General features: G+C 45.9%; 1 protein-coding gene across 5 annotated transcripts in view; it reads right to left on the reverse strand.

Moving 5' to 3' along the window:
* DDAH2 (dimethylarginine dimethylaminohydrolase 2) overlaps positions 1-14,784 on the reverse strand; it is a 45,472-nt gene that overhangs the window by 6,012 nt on the left and 24,676 nt on the right. For all 5 annotated transcript variants that reach the window (XM_033917151.1, XM_033917147.1, XM_033917149.1 and 2 more), the window contains exons 3-5: positions 12,431-12,530; positions 10,134-10,207; positions 2,135-2,254 (exon numbers count right to left, since the gene is read on the reverse strand). In XM_033917151.1, the coding sequence (XP_033773042.1) occupies positions 2,135-2,254; positions 10,134-10,207; positions 12,431-12,530 (294 nt within the window). The remainder of the gene's footprint in view (positions 1-2,134; positions 2,255-10,133; positions 10,208-12,430; positions 12,531-14,784) is intronic.

The following is a 14,784-nucleotide window of genomic DNA, read 5'->3' on the forward strand; positions in this document are numbered from 1 at the left end:
ACTAGTGGTGAGTGTTCCCGCTAAGCTGCGTTGGCCTGCGCTCACGCACAAAATATTACATCGCAGCGCAAAGTTTCTCTTCACAGCGCACACACGCGTCGGTAAGGTAAGGGGACGCATTGGGGGGATTGCACTTCCCCACAATTGCCATGCTTCGGTTCCTCTTCTTCCTTCCTTCCTCCCCCCCCCCCCCCCGCGGGACCCTGCGGCACCATCAACTCTTACTCCCTCTAATGTCGGCCCTGCAGCTCCAGACTTCCTCGCACCTTCTCCCCTCCCCCTTTGGATCGCTATTATTTTAAATGTTATAGCCGCGGAGCTGTATCCATCAGTGGAGATGTCTAACCTCGGCCTGCCCCGGAACTCTTACTGCAGCAGCCGCCCGTCTAGGCAGGAACAGGAAGTCACTGTTGCAGTAAGAGTTCCGGGGCAGGCCGAGGTTAGACATCTCCACTGATGGATACAGCTCCGCGGCTATAACATTTAAAATAATAGCGATCCAAAGGGGGAGGGGAGAAGGTGCGAGGAAGTCTGGAGCTGCAGGGCCGACATTAGAGGGAGTAAGAGTTGATGGTGCCGCAGGGTCCCGCGGGGGGGGGGGAGGAAGGAAGGAAGAAGAGGAACCGAAGCATGGCAATTGTGGGGAAGTGCAGAGCTGCAGGGAAGAGTGTTGCGGTACCCAGCTGGAGGGAGAAGGAAGATGAGGGAGGGAATTAAAGGAGATGCCAGGGCTTGGAGCGTAGGAGGAAGGTATGCCAGTCTAAGGGAAAAGGAAGGGGGAGATGTGAGAGCATGGAGGGGGAGCGAAAGATGGAAGAAAAGGAAAGGAGAGAGATGCCAGAGAATCAGGGAAGGGGAGATACCAGACTATGAGGAGAGGTGTGGGAGAGGGAAGGCGAGGAGAGAGATGCCAGACCAATGGGGTGAAAGGAGAGATGGAAGGGGGAGGCATACAGTTTCTGGAAGGGGCATAGAAGGAGAGAAGATGCCATATAGGGGAAGAGAGACGGCAGACAGTGGATGGAAGGAAGAGAGTTACAAGAAGATGAGGAAAGGAGAAACCACAGAAGACAAAGGTAGAAAAAAATTTCTATTTATTTATTGCTTTAGGAGACATGTGTCACTGTTTCTGTGAAGCATTGTATGCAGAGTCCAGCTTCTTGCTGGTTCAATTTAACCTTTGTCTATGTATTTTTATTTTATCCCCCCTTTTACAAAACTGTGAAGCGTTTTTAGCACCAGCCTTGGTGGTAGCAGCTCTGATGCTCAGAATTTTATGAGCATCAGAGCTGTTACCTCCGTAGCTAAAATCCACACTACAGTTTTGTAAAAGAGGGAGGGGTTAGTTTGTGATTACATATTCCTTACTAGGCGAAGGTGTTTTCTGTGTTCTGTGTGTTCGAAAGACATGGTTTTCTGTTAGGATTGACGGTGTAGGATTGATCTGTGCTGGTCTGGCTTGTTTAGTTTTACAATGGGTGTATTGATGTACTGCTCACTGCAATATGTAAGATGCTGCCTTTTCCTAGGTACTCATGTGTGACGTGTGGTTTGTTACTAAAAATCATGTTTTTCTTACAGATGGGGGGGGGGGTGCCAAAAAATGATGGGCCCCGGATGTTACATATGCTAGGTACGCCACTGTATGTAAAGATACCAGAAAGCTGGCGTAGCAAAAACTTCTAAGTTTTGAGTATTTAACCCTCCCACAATCTCACGGGCACTCGTTTCAAGTTTATTGAGATTTTGATTTAAACGCAATATCAAATATTTTCAATGCGTATAACAAAAATAAATTTGGGGAAATAAATAAAACCATTTGAACCAGTGTTCCCGCTAAGCTGCGCTGGCGTGCGCTGGCGCACAAAATATTACATCGCAGCGCACACGTTTCTCGTCACAGCGCACGATCGGAAGAGGCGTACGGCAGATGGCAGGGCGGCGAGAGGAGAATCGGGCGAGTTGGCTCATAACTTGCTGGCGCCCGATATTTTTGGCTCACGGTGAAAAAAGTTTGCTCACAACACCCGCCCGCTTAGAGGGAACACTGGTGGTGACTGCTGCCCTCTGCTGTCCTGTTTAAGCTATAACACCATCCATTCCTCTCGCGTCCCCCTCCCCCCCTTGCCGATACCTTCATGGCTCTCCGGGCTGCGTCACTGCTACCGATGACGATGGTGTCTGGGCCAGCCATGCCACAGAAGCTCTTCAGGTGTGCATTGCCATATACCGGCACAGTGGAAACAGCAAAATCCTGCAGAAAAGATCAATGGAGTCATACACTACGCACAACTGGAGCTGTTGATTCAATTTTAGACACCGCATGTCAAGAGATCGTTGCAAAAATAAATCACGGGGATTATAAATATAGTAGTCATTAAGCCCATTATATTAACAGGTGCTAGAATATATGTCTGTCTGTCTCCCTCCCGCTGACTCTCTCTCCCTGGGCCCCTTTCTCTGTCTGTCTGTCTTTGCGTCCCTCTCCCTGCCCCTGTGTCTTTCTTTCTTTCTTTCTGTCTCCCTCCCTCCCGCTGTCTGTCTGTCATTTTTCCCCATTTCCCTGTGCAGCAGCATTTCCATCCCACTTCCCTATGCAGCAGCAACAGCATTTCCCTCCTATCCTCCCCTTTTCCTGTGCAGAAGCAGCAGCGGTATTTCCCTTCCCCTCCAAGTCCCTGTATAGCAGTAGCAGCATTTTCCCCCACCCTACCTTTCCCTTCTCTTACCGCGATCTGGCCTTCTCCGTTCGGCCCCTCCCCCTTCTTTAAGTACCGCTGTTCTGCTCGATCTGGCCTGCTCCTGACCCTCCCACCGCCGACAAACCTCCGGGCTCCAGCCGCGTGGGCAGCACTTTAAACACGCTGCTTCGCAGCCTTCTACTGCCGATTTCCTCTCCCGCGTCTGTCTCTGATGATGTCAGTATGTAACAATATGCGAGAATGCTCTGCTTTTGTTAATCCAACTGACCATAAAGAATATTTATTGAGAGCATATACGTCTTGTGACACGAGTGGTGTAATTTATGCGATCTGTTGTCCTTGTAATTTACTATATATAGGGCAGACCACACGACAGTTTAGAACCAGAATTATTGAGCATAGGTCATGCTTAACATGTACTAAGATAGAGGCACCCATGGTACAGCATTGTTTAGATTTGAATCATCAATTTTCGGAAATGCGCTGCTGGATCATTGAAAAATTGTATCCTTCTGAAAAGGGGGGTGATTTTAGAACTTACCTCCATCAAAAAGAACAGAAATGGATATTTAGACTAAAAACGTGTGTTCCTAATGGCCTTAATACCAAAATAGAATGGCGTGCATTTTTTTAAAGATAACCCGGAAGTCGCAGTGATTGGCTGTATCTCCGGGTTTACCGTGGAGTGCCTACCCTTTATAAGCTCGGTAGAATGCCGAGGCGCCATTTCTTTATGAGGAAATCATTGAAGCAGTAGCTCGTTCTTTAAAAGTAAGTGAAATAAATTTGAAGGTTGTTTATGAGATAGAAAGATAGAGAATCTTAATATATATTACACTTTATTCTTTTAGAAAATAATCCCCTGATGCAGCCGTAGGGCGAAACAGGGCCTGTCGGGATATCGTTGAAAGCAAGAGGTTGACTCTGGAAAAGGAGATCGACTTCTTTAAGCGAGATAGTTATTCTACCTCGCTTCTTCTAAAACTGCATTCTGCGGTGATTTTACATTACCAGAAGAAACAATTAAGATAAGTGCTTTCTCTTCTCTATATTTTGATTATCCTCGATAATATTTTGAATAACAAAAGAGTGATAATAAGTGAGAAGGAAGTTTTATCAGGCAGTGGAAATAGCTGAGACCAGGGATGTATTTCTCTATGACAGTATATTTATTGCCATAGACAGTTTCACAGGATATTCCTGAGAAACACTGAGGTCTCTTCTGCTGTCCTGTATTGAAGAGTATGAGTACTTAGTTCCTGGTATTTGAAACTTTGAATATCATTTTGTGTGGCATATGACTTTTTGAAGATATTCAGCTTGTACTGAGATAGTAGTTATATTAACATAGAAACATGATGGCAGATAAAGGCCAAATGGCCCATCCAGTTTGCCCATCCACAGTAACCATTATCTCTTCTTCTCTCTAAGAAATCCCACGTGCCTATCCCATGCCTTCTTGAATTCTCAGTCTCCGGCTCCACCAACTCTACCGGGAGACTGTTCCACGCATCTACCACTTTTTCTGTAAAAAAGTATTTCCTTACTCCTGAGCATATCACCTCTTAACTTCATCCTATACCCTCTCATTCCAGAGCTTCCTTCAAATGAAAGAGACACAACTCGTGCGCATTTACACCACGTAGGTATTTAAATGCCTCTATCATATCTCCCCTAATCTAATCTAATCTAAACCTTAAGTTTATATACCGCATCATCTCCATGAGTATGGAGCTCGACATGGTTTACAAGAACTTAAATAATAGGTAGAGAAGAAGAAAAAGGTTTACATGAACTTATGTGTAGAAGGGAGGAGAAAAAGGGGGGGAGGATAGAGTTACAATTTGATGAAAAGCCAAGTTTTCAGTTGTTTGCGGAATAACTGAAGGGAGCCCAGGTTCCGCAATGGGATGGTGAGGTCGTTCCAAAGACCTGTGATTTTGAAGAGAAGGGATTTTCCCAGTTTGCCTGCATAGTGGATGCCGCGTAGAGAGGGGAAGGCTAGTTTATACCTTTGGGCAGTTCTGGAGGAGTCGGGACTGGAGGAGTTGAAAGATAGTGGGATAAGGGGAGGGAGGGTGCCGTGAATGATCTTAAAAGCCAGGCAGGAACATTTGAAATGGATTCTGGAGATTATTGGGAGCCAGTGAAGTTTGGCAAGAAGTGGGGAGGCATGGTCAGATTTGCGTTTTGAGAAGATCAGTTTGGCTGCAGTATTCTGGATTAGTTGGAGTCTTAGAAGACTTTTTTTTGATAGATTTAAGTAGATGGCGTTGCAGTAATCTAGTTTGGAGAGGATGATGGATTGGACAAGGATGGCAAAGTGTTGTTGGCTGAAGTAGGATCTAACTTTCCTCAGCATGTGGAGGCTGAAAAAGCATGATTTTGCCAAGGAGTTGAGGTGGTCATTGAGCGAGAGAGAGGAATCGATAATGATGCCAAGGACCTTGCATGAGAATTCAAGCTGTAGTGCATCGCCTGTGGGTAGTGCGAAAAGGGTGGGCAGGTGTTCGAATTTTGGGCCGAGCCAGAGTAATTTTGTTTTTGATTCGTTTAGTTTCATCTGTACCGAGAGGGACCAGGCACGGAGTCTCATTATGCAAGCTGTAATGTTTTCGTGGAGGTTGGTGAGGTTCTGGTCAGTCTCAAGGAGGACAAGGATGTCATCTGTGTATGTGTAGATTGTTTCATCTGCCTTTAGTTGTTTTGGGATTATTTTTTAATAAGTATATAATATGTAAGTGTTCCGACTGAATTTTGTTTAGGTCTGTCCTATATTTTGACGGAGCTATTTTTCCTTGCATTTTTTTGGTGTTTTTTTAAGTATGTCAACTGCTTGGACCTGTCGTAAGAACAAGCAGTATATCATGTTTTTAATAAAACATAAAACTAAAGACTCAGTGGGGCTAGGTGTACCCCCAGGTCTGGGTTGAGAACGGCTGATTTAGAGAACTGCACAAAACAGGCCTACCATAAAATGCAGAGCCGATCCATTTAGCCACAAGACTGCACAATCAGCAGTCCTCTTTAAAATGGATAGGGCTGCAAAATTTCTGGCACAGAGATAATTTATCTGCTTATCTTTTGTCAGGGCTGGGTGGCTGAACTGTCCCCCCCTGCTCGTTTCACAATCCGGCATGACACCAGGGCTTGCTCACTTTACAAATGGATCAAGACAGGATTAGTTGTTCTACAGAGAGAATTTGTTATCGCAGAGAAGCATCCACTTGTGTTTGCCTTTTCTCATGGGCTGGGTTCACAGGCTCTTGAAACAGATCTTTAAGGTCAAACAAAAAAAAAAAAAAACGTTTTTGCTCTACGCCTGTCCTCTGTTTCAGGAGAGTGTGGAGGGCCTAAGAATTTAGCCAGGATTAAAGCTCTCCATTCCCCCCCCCCCTCACCAACACCACGCTTGCGCCTCCCTTCCCCCCCCCCAAAAAAAAAATAAATCAATGCCAGCGCGAGCAGCTTTTCTAGTCTGCTGCTTGCGCCAGCCTAGTTTCCCCTCTGAAATCACATCTGGGTTGTAGAGCCAGAAGTGACATCAGAGGGAAAGCCAATGCTAGCATGGGTAGCAGTCCAGAGAAGCTGCTCGCACTGGCAAAGATTTAAAGAGGTTTTTTTTGGGGGGGGGGAAAGGGAGGGACGTGAGTGTGGCGGGGGGGGGCAGGGAAAGAGCAGGGGGGCGCGAAAGAAGTGGAGGGGCGGAAAGAGGGGTCATCACCGGCCTCCTACCCTCACTACGACTTCCTCTGGATATAAATCCGACTTCCGCCTTTTAGTAGCTAAAAGGAGTAACATTTAAGTGCACTAGGGGCCCAATGCTAAAAACAAACAAACCAAAACTGCAGACGTGCACAAGATGCAGGCAAAATTTATTGTGACAAATAAATTATATCTAAAAACCTTTTTCCCAAACGAGGTGACTATGGTGAATATCCATAGTAGCTTGCGACTCTTGGCAAAACGTATATTCCGTTATTTCTCCAGGTTTTTTTTTGTGTGACATACTTCTCTTTCCCTTTTTTGCCATGGGCCCCTGATGAAGGTCGTCCGAAACACGGACCGTGTCGGGTCCCTCGTTTGGTAAAAAGGGTTTTTAGATATAATTTATTTGTCACAATAAATTTTTGCCTGCATCTTGGACACGTCTGCAGTTTTGGTTTGTTTGCTCCTGCTTGGTTTTTCACTGCAGACAAGGTTGGACCCCCCTGTTTCCTTTGGTTTTGCTGCTGATGCTAAAAACTCCCATCGCTAGAGAACATGAACACACAACGCATAGTGCAAGGACAGCACTGAAAGTGATCCCCTCCATGCCCAAAGCAAATGAGATGTAAATTTTAAGCACTCTAGTAAATCAGAAGCTAGGAGAAGGAATGCATGAGAACAATAAGAACAGAAGAATTGCTATACTGGGACAGACCGAAGGTCCATAAAGGCCAGTATCCAGTTTACAACAGGGGCCAACCCAGGTCCCAAATACCTGGCAGAAACCCAAAGGAGTAGCAACATTCCAGAGCTAAAGATTGTGATGTCATAACGCCTAAGAGCCAACCTCATCAGTGATGTCACAATGGCTTGATTGTTCTATACTTGCTTACATATGAACATAAGAATTGCTATACTGGGACAGATCGAAGGTCCATCAAGCCCAGTATCCTGTTTCCAACTGTGGCCGTTCCAGGTCCCAAGTCCCTAGCTAGATCAAAAGTAGTAAAACAGATTTTATGCTGCTTATCCTAGGAATAAGCAGTGGATTTCCCCCCAAGCCATCTCAATAATGGCCTATGGACTTCTATTTTAGGAAATTATCCAAGCCTTTTTTTAAAGCCTGCTAACTGCGCTTAACGCAAAACTCCTGTGCGCACGTGCCGGGCAAAACAGAAAGTGCAAGAGCACACTGGCACCCTTCCCCCATGCCATGAAATCCCCTAAAAGGTTCACACCAAAGCGCAGGAAAACAGGCGCCAATACCCAACCTCACCCCAGGCTTTACTCAAGACTCGCAGATGTGTTTTCTCTCACTATCAGCACTACAGGCCGCAGGGCTGCTTTCTCCTTTCAAAATAAGCCCAAATCTGGCAACTTAATGTGAAAAATACAGAAGTCCTCTCCTCAAAACCCGACTGCCATCCCTGATTTGGCGGTATGTTTTTGACATGCAGGCCAGCATTACCGTATTTTCACACATATAACGCGCGCATTATACACGATTTTACAAACCGTGCATAACCATGCGCGTTATACACGTGAGCGCGTTGTACAAAATTTTTTTTACATAGTTCCCCCCCCCCGACGTCCGATTCATCACCCCAAAGGACCGCTCGCACCCCCACCCCGAAGGACCGCTCGCACCCCCACCCCGAAGGACCGCTCGCACCCCCACAGCCTCCTCCCCTCCCCCTCCCGCATGGAGAAGCTGCCTACCGTTGTTTCCGGATGCCAGTGAGCCCAGCTGCTTCCTCTGCCGGCGGTCCTGCCCCTTCTCTGAGCCCTGCGTGCGCTGCTTCCTCTTCCGTCGGTCCCGCCCTTTCTCTGACGGAGAGTCGGGGCGGCGAACGGAGAGTCGGGGGCGGCATGCGCGGTATACGCGTGTGCGCGCTATAGTAAAATTTTTTTACATAAATTTCTGTTCCCAGCGCGCTATACCCGTGTGCGCGTTTTACACGGGTGCGCGGTATATGGGTGAAAATACGGTAGTTGCGCTGTTTTCTGAGCATCGGCATAAATACATAATATCACTCTGGGTAAGCCTTTAATTCTGTCTGTATTTTCACTTTCAATCTGGAGAATTTAGTATACAAACACAGAAATGCGGTATATCAAATATATGGCCCTTTTGCGCTGGTAAGACCAAACTTTTGATAAGCTACTGTATTTCTAATATGGTCCAGCAGGTGGCAGCCAAGAAGACAAAAAAAAAAAAATTAAGATTTGGGAAAGCAGGTGGCAGAGAGGAGGGCACCAACCTCTTTTTTTCTCACTTTTTGTTCCAGTTCTGACAGTCTGGCACCTTAGGAACCAGCGCTAAAAATAATCCCAGAATATATTAAAAAGATACAGCAGCTACCCACAGATCAGGTGTAGCAGAAGAGGAGGATTGGCACAAAGGGAAAATGATTATACTCCTCGCCTGCCTGGAAAAGAAAAAAAGCTAAAAGTCAGTAAGAGTTTTTGCGAAACATACTGGGTTTCTGAAAACTATGGACATACCGGGTCCCTCCTCCCAGGCAGCGCTGGACTGTACAAGCCCTCTGTAAAATGAAGACTGCTGATGCTAGACCTGCCATAAAAACAGCTCTCATGCTCTGTAAATAATACATCGCATGCCTCTTCCATTTCTGGGCTTCTATGCAGAGCCATTACACTAATCCATTTTCCAGTGTGCTCCTGGTTTTTGTTTTGTTTGTTTTTTTTCTTTCCATCTCCCTTACACTGCTTTTTATTTTTAATTTCTTTTTAAACTCCCAGGAGATGAGTCACAGGAACAGAGCTGCAAACACACATACACACAACCTCCTCAAAAGCCACGTACAAACCAAAGCGAAAGGAGATGAAAAAAAAAACTAGGTGTCGATATTCAAAAGCGATTTAAACCAGCCGGAAACGGCTCCTGGTCTGTTAAATTTCCTATTCAGGGCTAGCCGCTAGTTTTCGGCAGCACTTAACAGGGGGTGGGGGGGGGTGTTCCAGAGGCAGAGTCGGCATTTGGCTGTGAAGTGCCAATTCAGTCAGATTAACCGTGTAAACGTCAGTCCTATCTTTCCCCCCCTTTTTTACTAAGCTGCGGTAGAGGTCTCTACCGTGGCCCTGAGCGTTAAATGCTCCAACTCTTATAGAATTCCTACGAGTGTCGGAGAATTTAGTGCTCTGGACCGCGGTAGAAACTTCTACCGCGGCTGAATAAAAGAGGTCCATACACAGTTAAGCTGGCTCCAGAAACCTAGAAATTCAATGCTGGTCCCCAACCATGGCCCGACACTGAATTTCTGGTTTTAATGCCGGGGGCTGAATACCAGGCCCCCAGTTACCAGCGTCCTTAGTGCCTCCCCCCCCCCCCCCACACACACACCATTGTCAATTCTCCCCCACTACCCACTATCTTATTTCCAGTGTGTTCCCCCTCCCAATGGGAGCGTGAAGACTTGTAAATGTAGTTGGGGGGGGTTTCCCCCCCCACAAAACCCCTCACAGCGCTAACGGAAAGGCTTAAAAGTGGCGGAAGCGGCAGCAGCGCGCATATGTCCTTCGCACAAATGTCGCCGCAGGATTGTCGGCGCGCCTAAGTCTGGCGTGCTTTTGACGGGTCACCTTTTAACAACCTAAATAATAGGTGAAAAATCACTAACATCTGTGGCTGGATTCTGAGCCTAGCAGCCACCACCTCTCCAAAAATCATTATTAGTGAAGTAAATTTGGATTCCAGCTTACCCTGAAGGCATCTGCCACCATCTCTGCCCCTCTGTGATTGGTCCACTTTGAGATCCCAACGAAAAACTCGCGGCCTGCACAGGACGGGAAGGCAAGCAGTGGAAAGGTATTAAGCAATTTCGTTTACTGTATTCCACCGCATACTCAACTAAATGTCTTCAAATGATTCAGTCCATAATGCTAGGTTTCTCCTTTTTCAAAAGGAAGGGACATTGGCTCAGTTTCTACCCACATCAAGTACAAAGTTAGCTAAGTAACAGGGCAATTTGATCCGTTATATCTCCTCACAATCTATTATTACATCTCTGCCCCCTATACACCTGACCACAACTAGAACTCGGCCTTCAAACTTTATGGAATTCACAGCCATTAGGCCTTCGCCTCAGATTAGAGACTGACACGGGGGACAGACTTTTCCCCGTCCCGAACCCCGCAAGTTTTGTCCCTGTCGCTGCCCCATTCCTGAAAGCTCTGCCTTAACCGCACAAGCCTCGAACACTTATGATTGTAAAGCATTTGAGGCTTGTGCAGATGAGGACGGAGCTTGCAGGAACGGGGGGCAGCGACAGGAAAATAACTCATTGGGACGGGAAAATGAGTTCCCGCGGGGACGGCGAAAAAATTTGTCCCCCTGTCATTCTCTAATTCAGATAGGAAAAAAAAGAGCAGTGAAAACTCGGCTTTTTGAGCTTGTTTTGGCTGATTTTTTTTAAGCTACTCATCCAGTTTTTTAGGCCATCTCAAGATCTCCCTCTCTTCTTTCTCTGAACATTCTTTCCCGTCCCTTTTTACCTATTTCTCTCCTACGATTTTTCCATGAATTTTAATTGTGCACCACCTTCAAGTGTTGTAAACGACGGGCAGCATATCAAGATTCTCAGCTTGCAAAAGTGCTTCAAATCTGGGCTATGAAGTGTCAAACCAGTCATAGAATAAGTCTCTATCAGACTATGCACAAAAGTCATCCAAACAAAGCTCGAGACAAAACAAGTGCAGTGTCTCTCAAACTGTGTGCTGTGGCACAGCGGTGTGCCCCAAAAGATTCCAGAATTTTCCTTTACTGTATTTTTAAAAATTCTCTTCATAAGTATACACTAGAACACATGACATGTACATTGTGCACGCAAGAGTCTGTCAATTATGAAATGTTGGTTGGGTGGGGGTTATTTTGTTGTATGGATTTTGATTGATTATAAATGCATATATGATTAATATTATTTGTATAGATACTGTATTGCATTTTTGTTAGCTTTAGAAACTCAATAAAGATTTACAAAAAAAAAAAAAAAAGTCTGTCAATGTTATGAGGATACAACCACCCACTTTGGTCCTTGAAAACTAATGATAAGTCATTTTAGTTTTATTTTTTTAGAGACGGTAGTTGTCCTAACCTGAGCAACAAAGCAGTCAAGGCTTTGTCACCATTTTGCATCGTCTTATCTTTGTGAACTTGGGATTTTCAGCTCCGATAGAAATTAATTATTTTTTTTTTTAATGAGAATGACTGCAGGTGATGGATGATGAAATGTGTGTTTGCTTGTTGACTATTGAGACGCGTTTTGAGTTAATTTGCTCTCAAAAACAAGCACATCCATCACACCGATTAGCAATTCTATTCTATCTAGTTTATCTCCCTTTTTAAAAAAAAAAAAAGGGTAGCGCGGTTTTTAGCGCCGGCCGTGGACGCTCATAGAACTCTCCTGTGAGCGTTGACGCTATTACCACCGCAGCTGGTGCTACAAACCACACTATGCTTTTATAAAAAGGGGAGGGGACTGCTTGAGTACCTGAAAAAATGCATGTAAACCATTTTGAGCTCCCCTGGGAGAATGGTATAGAAAATAGCTTAAAGAACTTTAAATAAATAATTCTCAAATTTTGTTGGTTTTGCAATTTTATAATTTCAGCTATAATGTGTCGTGAAAAACATCCGCTCTATTTAGTGTGCCAGAGCTAAAAAAAAGTTTTGAGCGACACTGTACAAGTGTTTAAATCATATAAGCAACTAAGCCCGGGGTGCGCAGAGTAAAGCAATGTACTTCTGAGCAGCACTGAAGCTCCCCGGGAAGAAACAGATTAAGGGTGCCAACACCAAATGCAACAGCCAGCCATGTCTGAAGGTAGCTGCTGGGAGAGCATGGAAGCCAGAACACAGCCTTTGCTTCCTAATCTACTGCCACTCTGCAGGAGCTCAGCGCAAAACCCGAGTCTTGTTTTATGTAAGCTTTCACTAGATGGGAACCTACAGAAAAGCGTCAGCAGTTTTCTTCCCACCCAAAGTACGCGATTATACATACCGGTGAAAAACACATCACTCCCGTCCAGTGTGGCCTCCTCATCCGTGACCTCTGTCACTCGCAGGCGGAGCTCCTCCAGGACACTCCTCACCCCATCAATCTGCCACAGGAGAGGACAAAGCAAGATTACAGGGCATGAAGTAGCCAATTTAGAAAATTTATAGCCCACCTATCGAGAAATCGTAAATTACAATTACATAGTAACATTCTGTACGATGGCAGAGAGGCAGACTGGAAAGACCATACAGATCTTCGACGATTTCATTTTGATTAAGCCATCAATATTACTAACATTTTACTTGCTAAATTCAACTTTACAATGGCTTCCCCTCCCCCACTGAGATACGCAGCCCCCACACTCAGCATATGCGATACGACTGTGCTATAAACACACATACTTGATCCTCGGCTCTCTTTGCCGTGTTCAGGACTGCTCTGGTCTTACTTTCCAACTACTGAAGTTGCTATCTCAGCCCACTCCAGTCCATCCTGATCCGTCTTGCCATTTTCAGGAGAGACTGGCACTACTCTCCCCCTCCTCTCCCTTAGAGATCCAACATACTTGTCACAAGTTGTCTTGAATTCAGGAACAAGGGTTTAAGAACAAGTTACGTTTTTAAAGCTGTTCTTAAGTTGGATTTGTATGTAACTCAGAACTTGTAGATTACCTCTGCTCCCAGCTGACAAAAGGGTCAACTGTCCCTACCAGGGTTCCCTCTAAGGCAGTGATTCCCAACCCTGTCCTGGAGGAACACCAGGCCAATCGGGTTTTCAGGCTAGCCCTAATGAATATGCATGAGAGAGATTTGCATATGATGGAAGTGATAGGCATGCAAATTTGCTTCATGCATATTCATTAGGGCTAGCCTGAAAACCCAATTGGCCTGGTGTTCCTCCAGGACAGGGTTGGGAACCACTGCTCTAAGGCAATGTTTTTCAACCTTTTTACACCTTTGGACCAGCAGAAATAAAATAATTATTCTGGGGACCGGCATCGGTCCGTGGACCGGCAGTTGAAGAACACTGGGCTAAGTCGTGGGCCAGACCCCGCCCATCTCTACCCAATCTCCACCCCAGACCCCGCCCCCATAATAGTACTAATTGTAACACTATTTTTTCCATTCATTTTTCAAAGATATACAATAGAATCTTTTTAACAACACATAATGGTTAACCACAAAATTAAACTACACAAAGCACACTGACAGCAGATGTAAATTCTCAAAATTGACATAATTCAACCACTAAATTAAAAAATAAAATCATTCCCCCTACCTTTGTTGTCTCCCTCCCTCCATGCTATGCCTTACCTTCTGGCCTGGTCCCGCCTGGCCATTTTATGCTGGCCTAGTATTATCTTCAGGCCGGCTCCCTCTTCCTCACTGTTGCAGTGCACAAAGCTGTGGGCAGCGGCTCCTTGCGCGTCCCATGCCTCACCTGGAAGCCTTCCCTCTGACGTTGCGATGTCAGAGAGAAGGCTTCCAGTTCAGGCACAGGACACGCATAGGAGCCACTGCCCGTGGCTTTGTGCACTGAATCAGTGAGGAAGAGGGAGCCGACTCATAGATAAACGCTGCACTGAGCGCACTGTGGACTGGCGGTTGAAGAACACTGTTTTGGGCCTGGTGCACGAGCCAGCCCTGTGGACCGGCAGGAAATTTCTGTGGACTGGCACCGGTCCACGGACCGGTGGTTGAAGAACACTGCTCTAAGGTACCACGCACAACCACACACTGTTCTTAATGTGGCCAGGCATCATTCCTGAATCTGTGTAAGAGTTTATGCCACTGGAAACACTGCTCAGTGAAATCAAATGAAGCCGCGACCGCGTCCTTAAGTACGAGTTGTACTTAAGTCGGGCGTCTGTAACTCGGGGACTGCCTGTACACTTGTCGTTTCCACCACCTTCACCAGGAGGCCGTTCCAAGCATTCACCACCCTTTCCTTTTAAAAAGTCTTTTCTGAGGTTACTTCTGCATCTAGCCACCTTCACCTTCGTCCTATGCCCCTGTATAAAGCATAAGAGCATAAGAATAGCTATACTGGGTATGGTAATGCCAAGGATCCATCTAGCCCAGTATCCGGGGAGGAGAAAATAGCAGATGGCAAGATTAGGCAGATTAGATAGGTCATACGGTCTTTATCTGCCTTCATTTTTCTGTTTCTATATTTCCAATCCAGGCAGTGGCGTAGCGAGAGTGAGAGAACGAGTGCCCTTCCCTTCCCCTGTACCTCTGTAACATTCCTGGCACGAGCAGCAACCCTTCCCCCCCCCCAAGCAGCTGTGGCGCCAGCTTTTCTTCCGACGTCACTTCCTAGGCGCGGGTCAAGGAAGCGGCGTCAGCGGAAGAGCC

Source organism: Geotrypetes seraphini, chromosome 12 (assembly GCF_902459505.1).
Source record: "Geotrypetes seraphini chromosome 12, aGeoSer1.1, whole genome shotgun sequence".
NCBI lineage: Eukaryota > Metazoa > Chordata > Amphibia > Gymnophiona > Dermophiidae > Geotrypetes > Geotrypetes seraphini.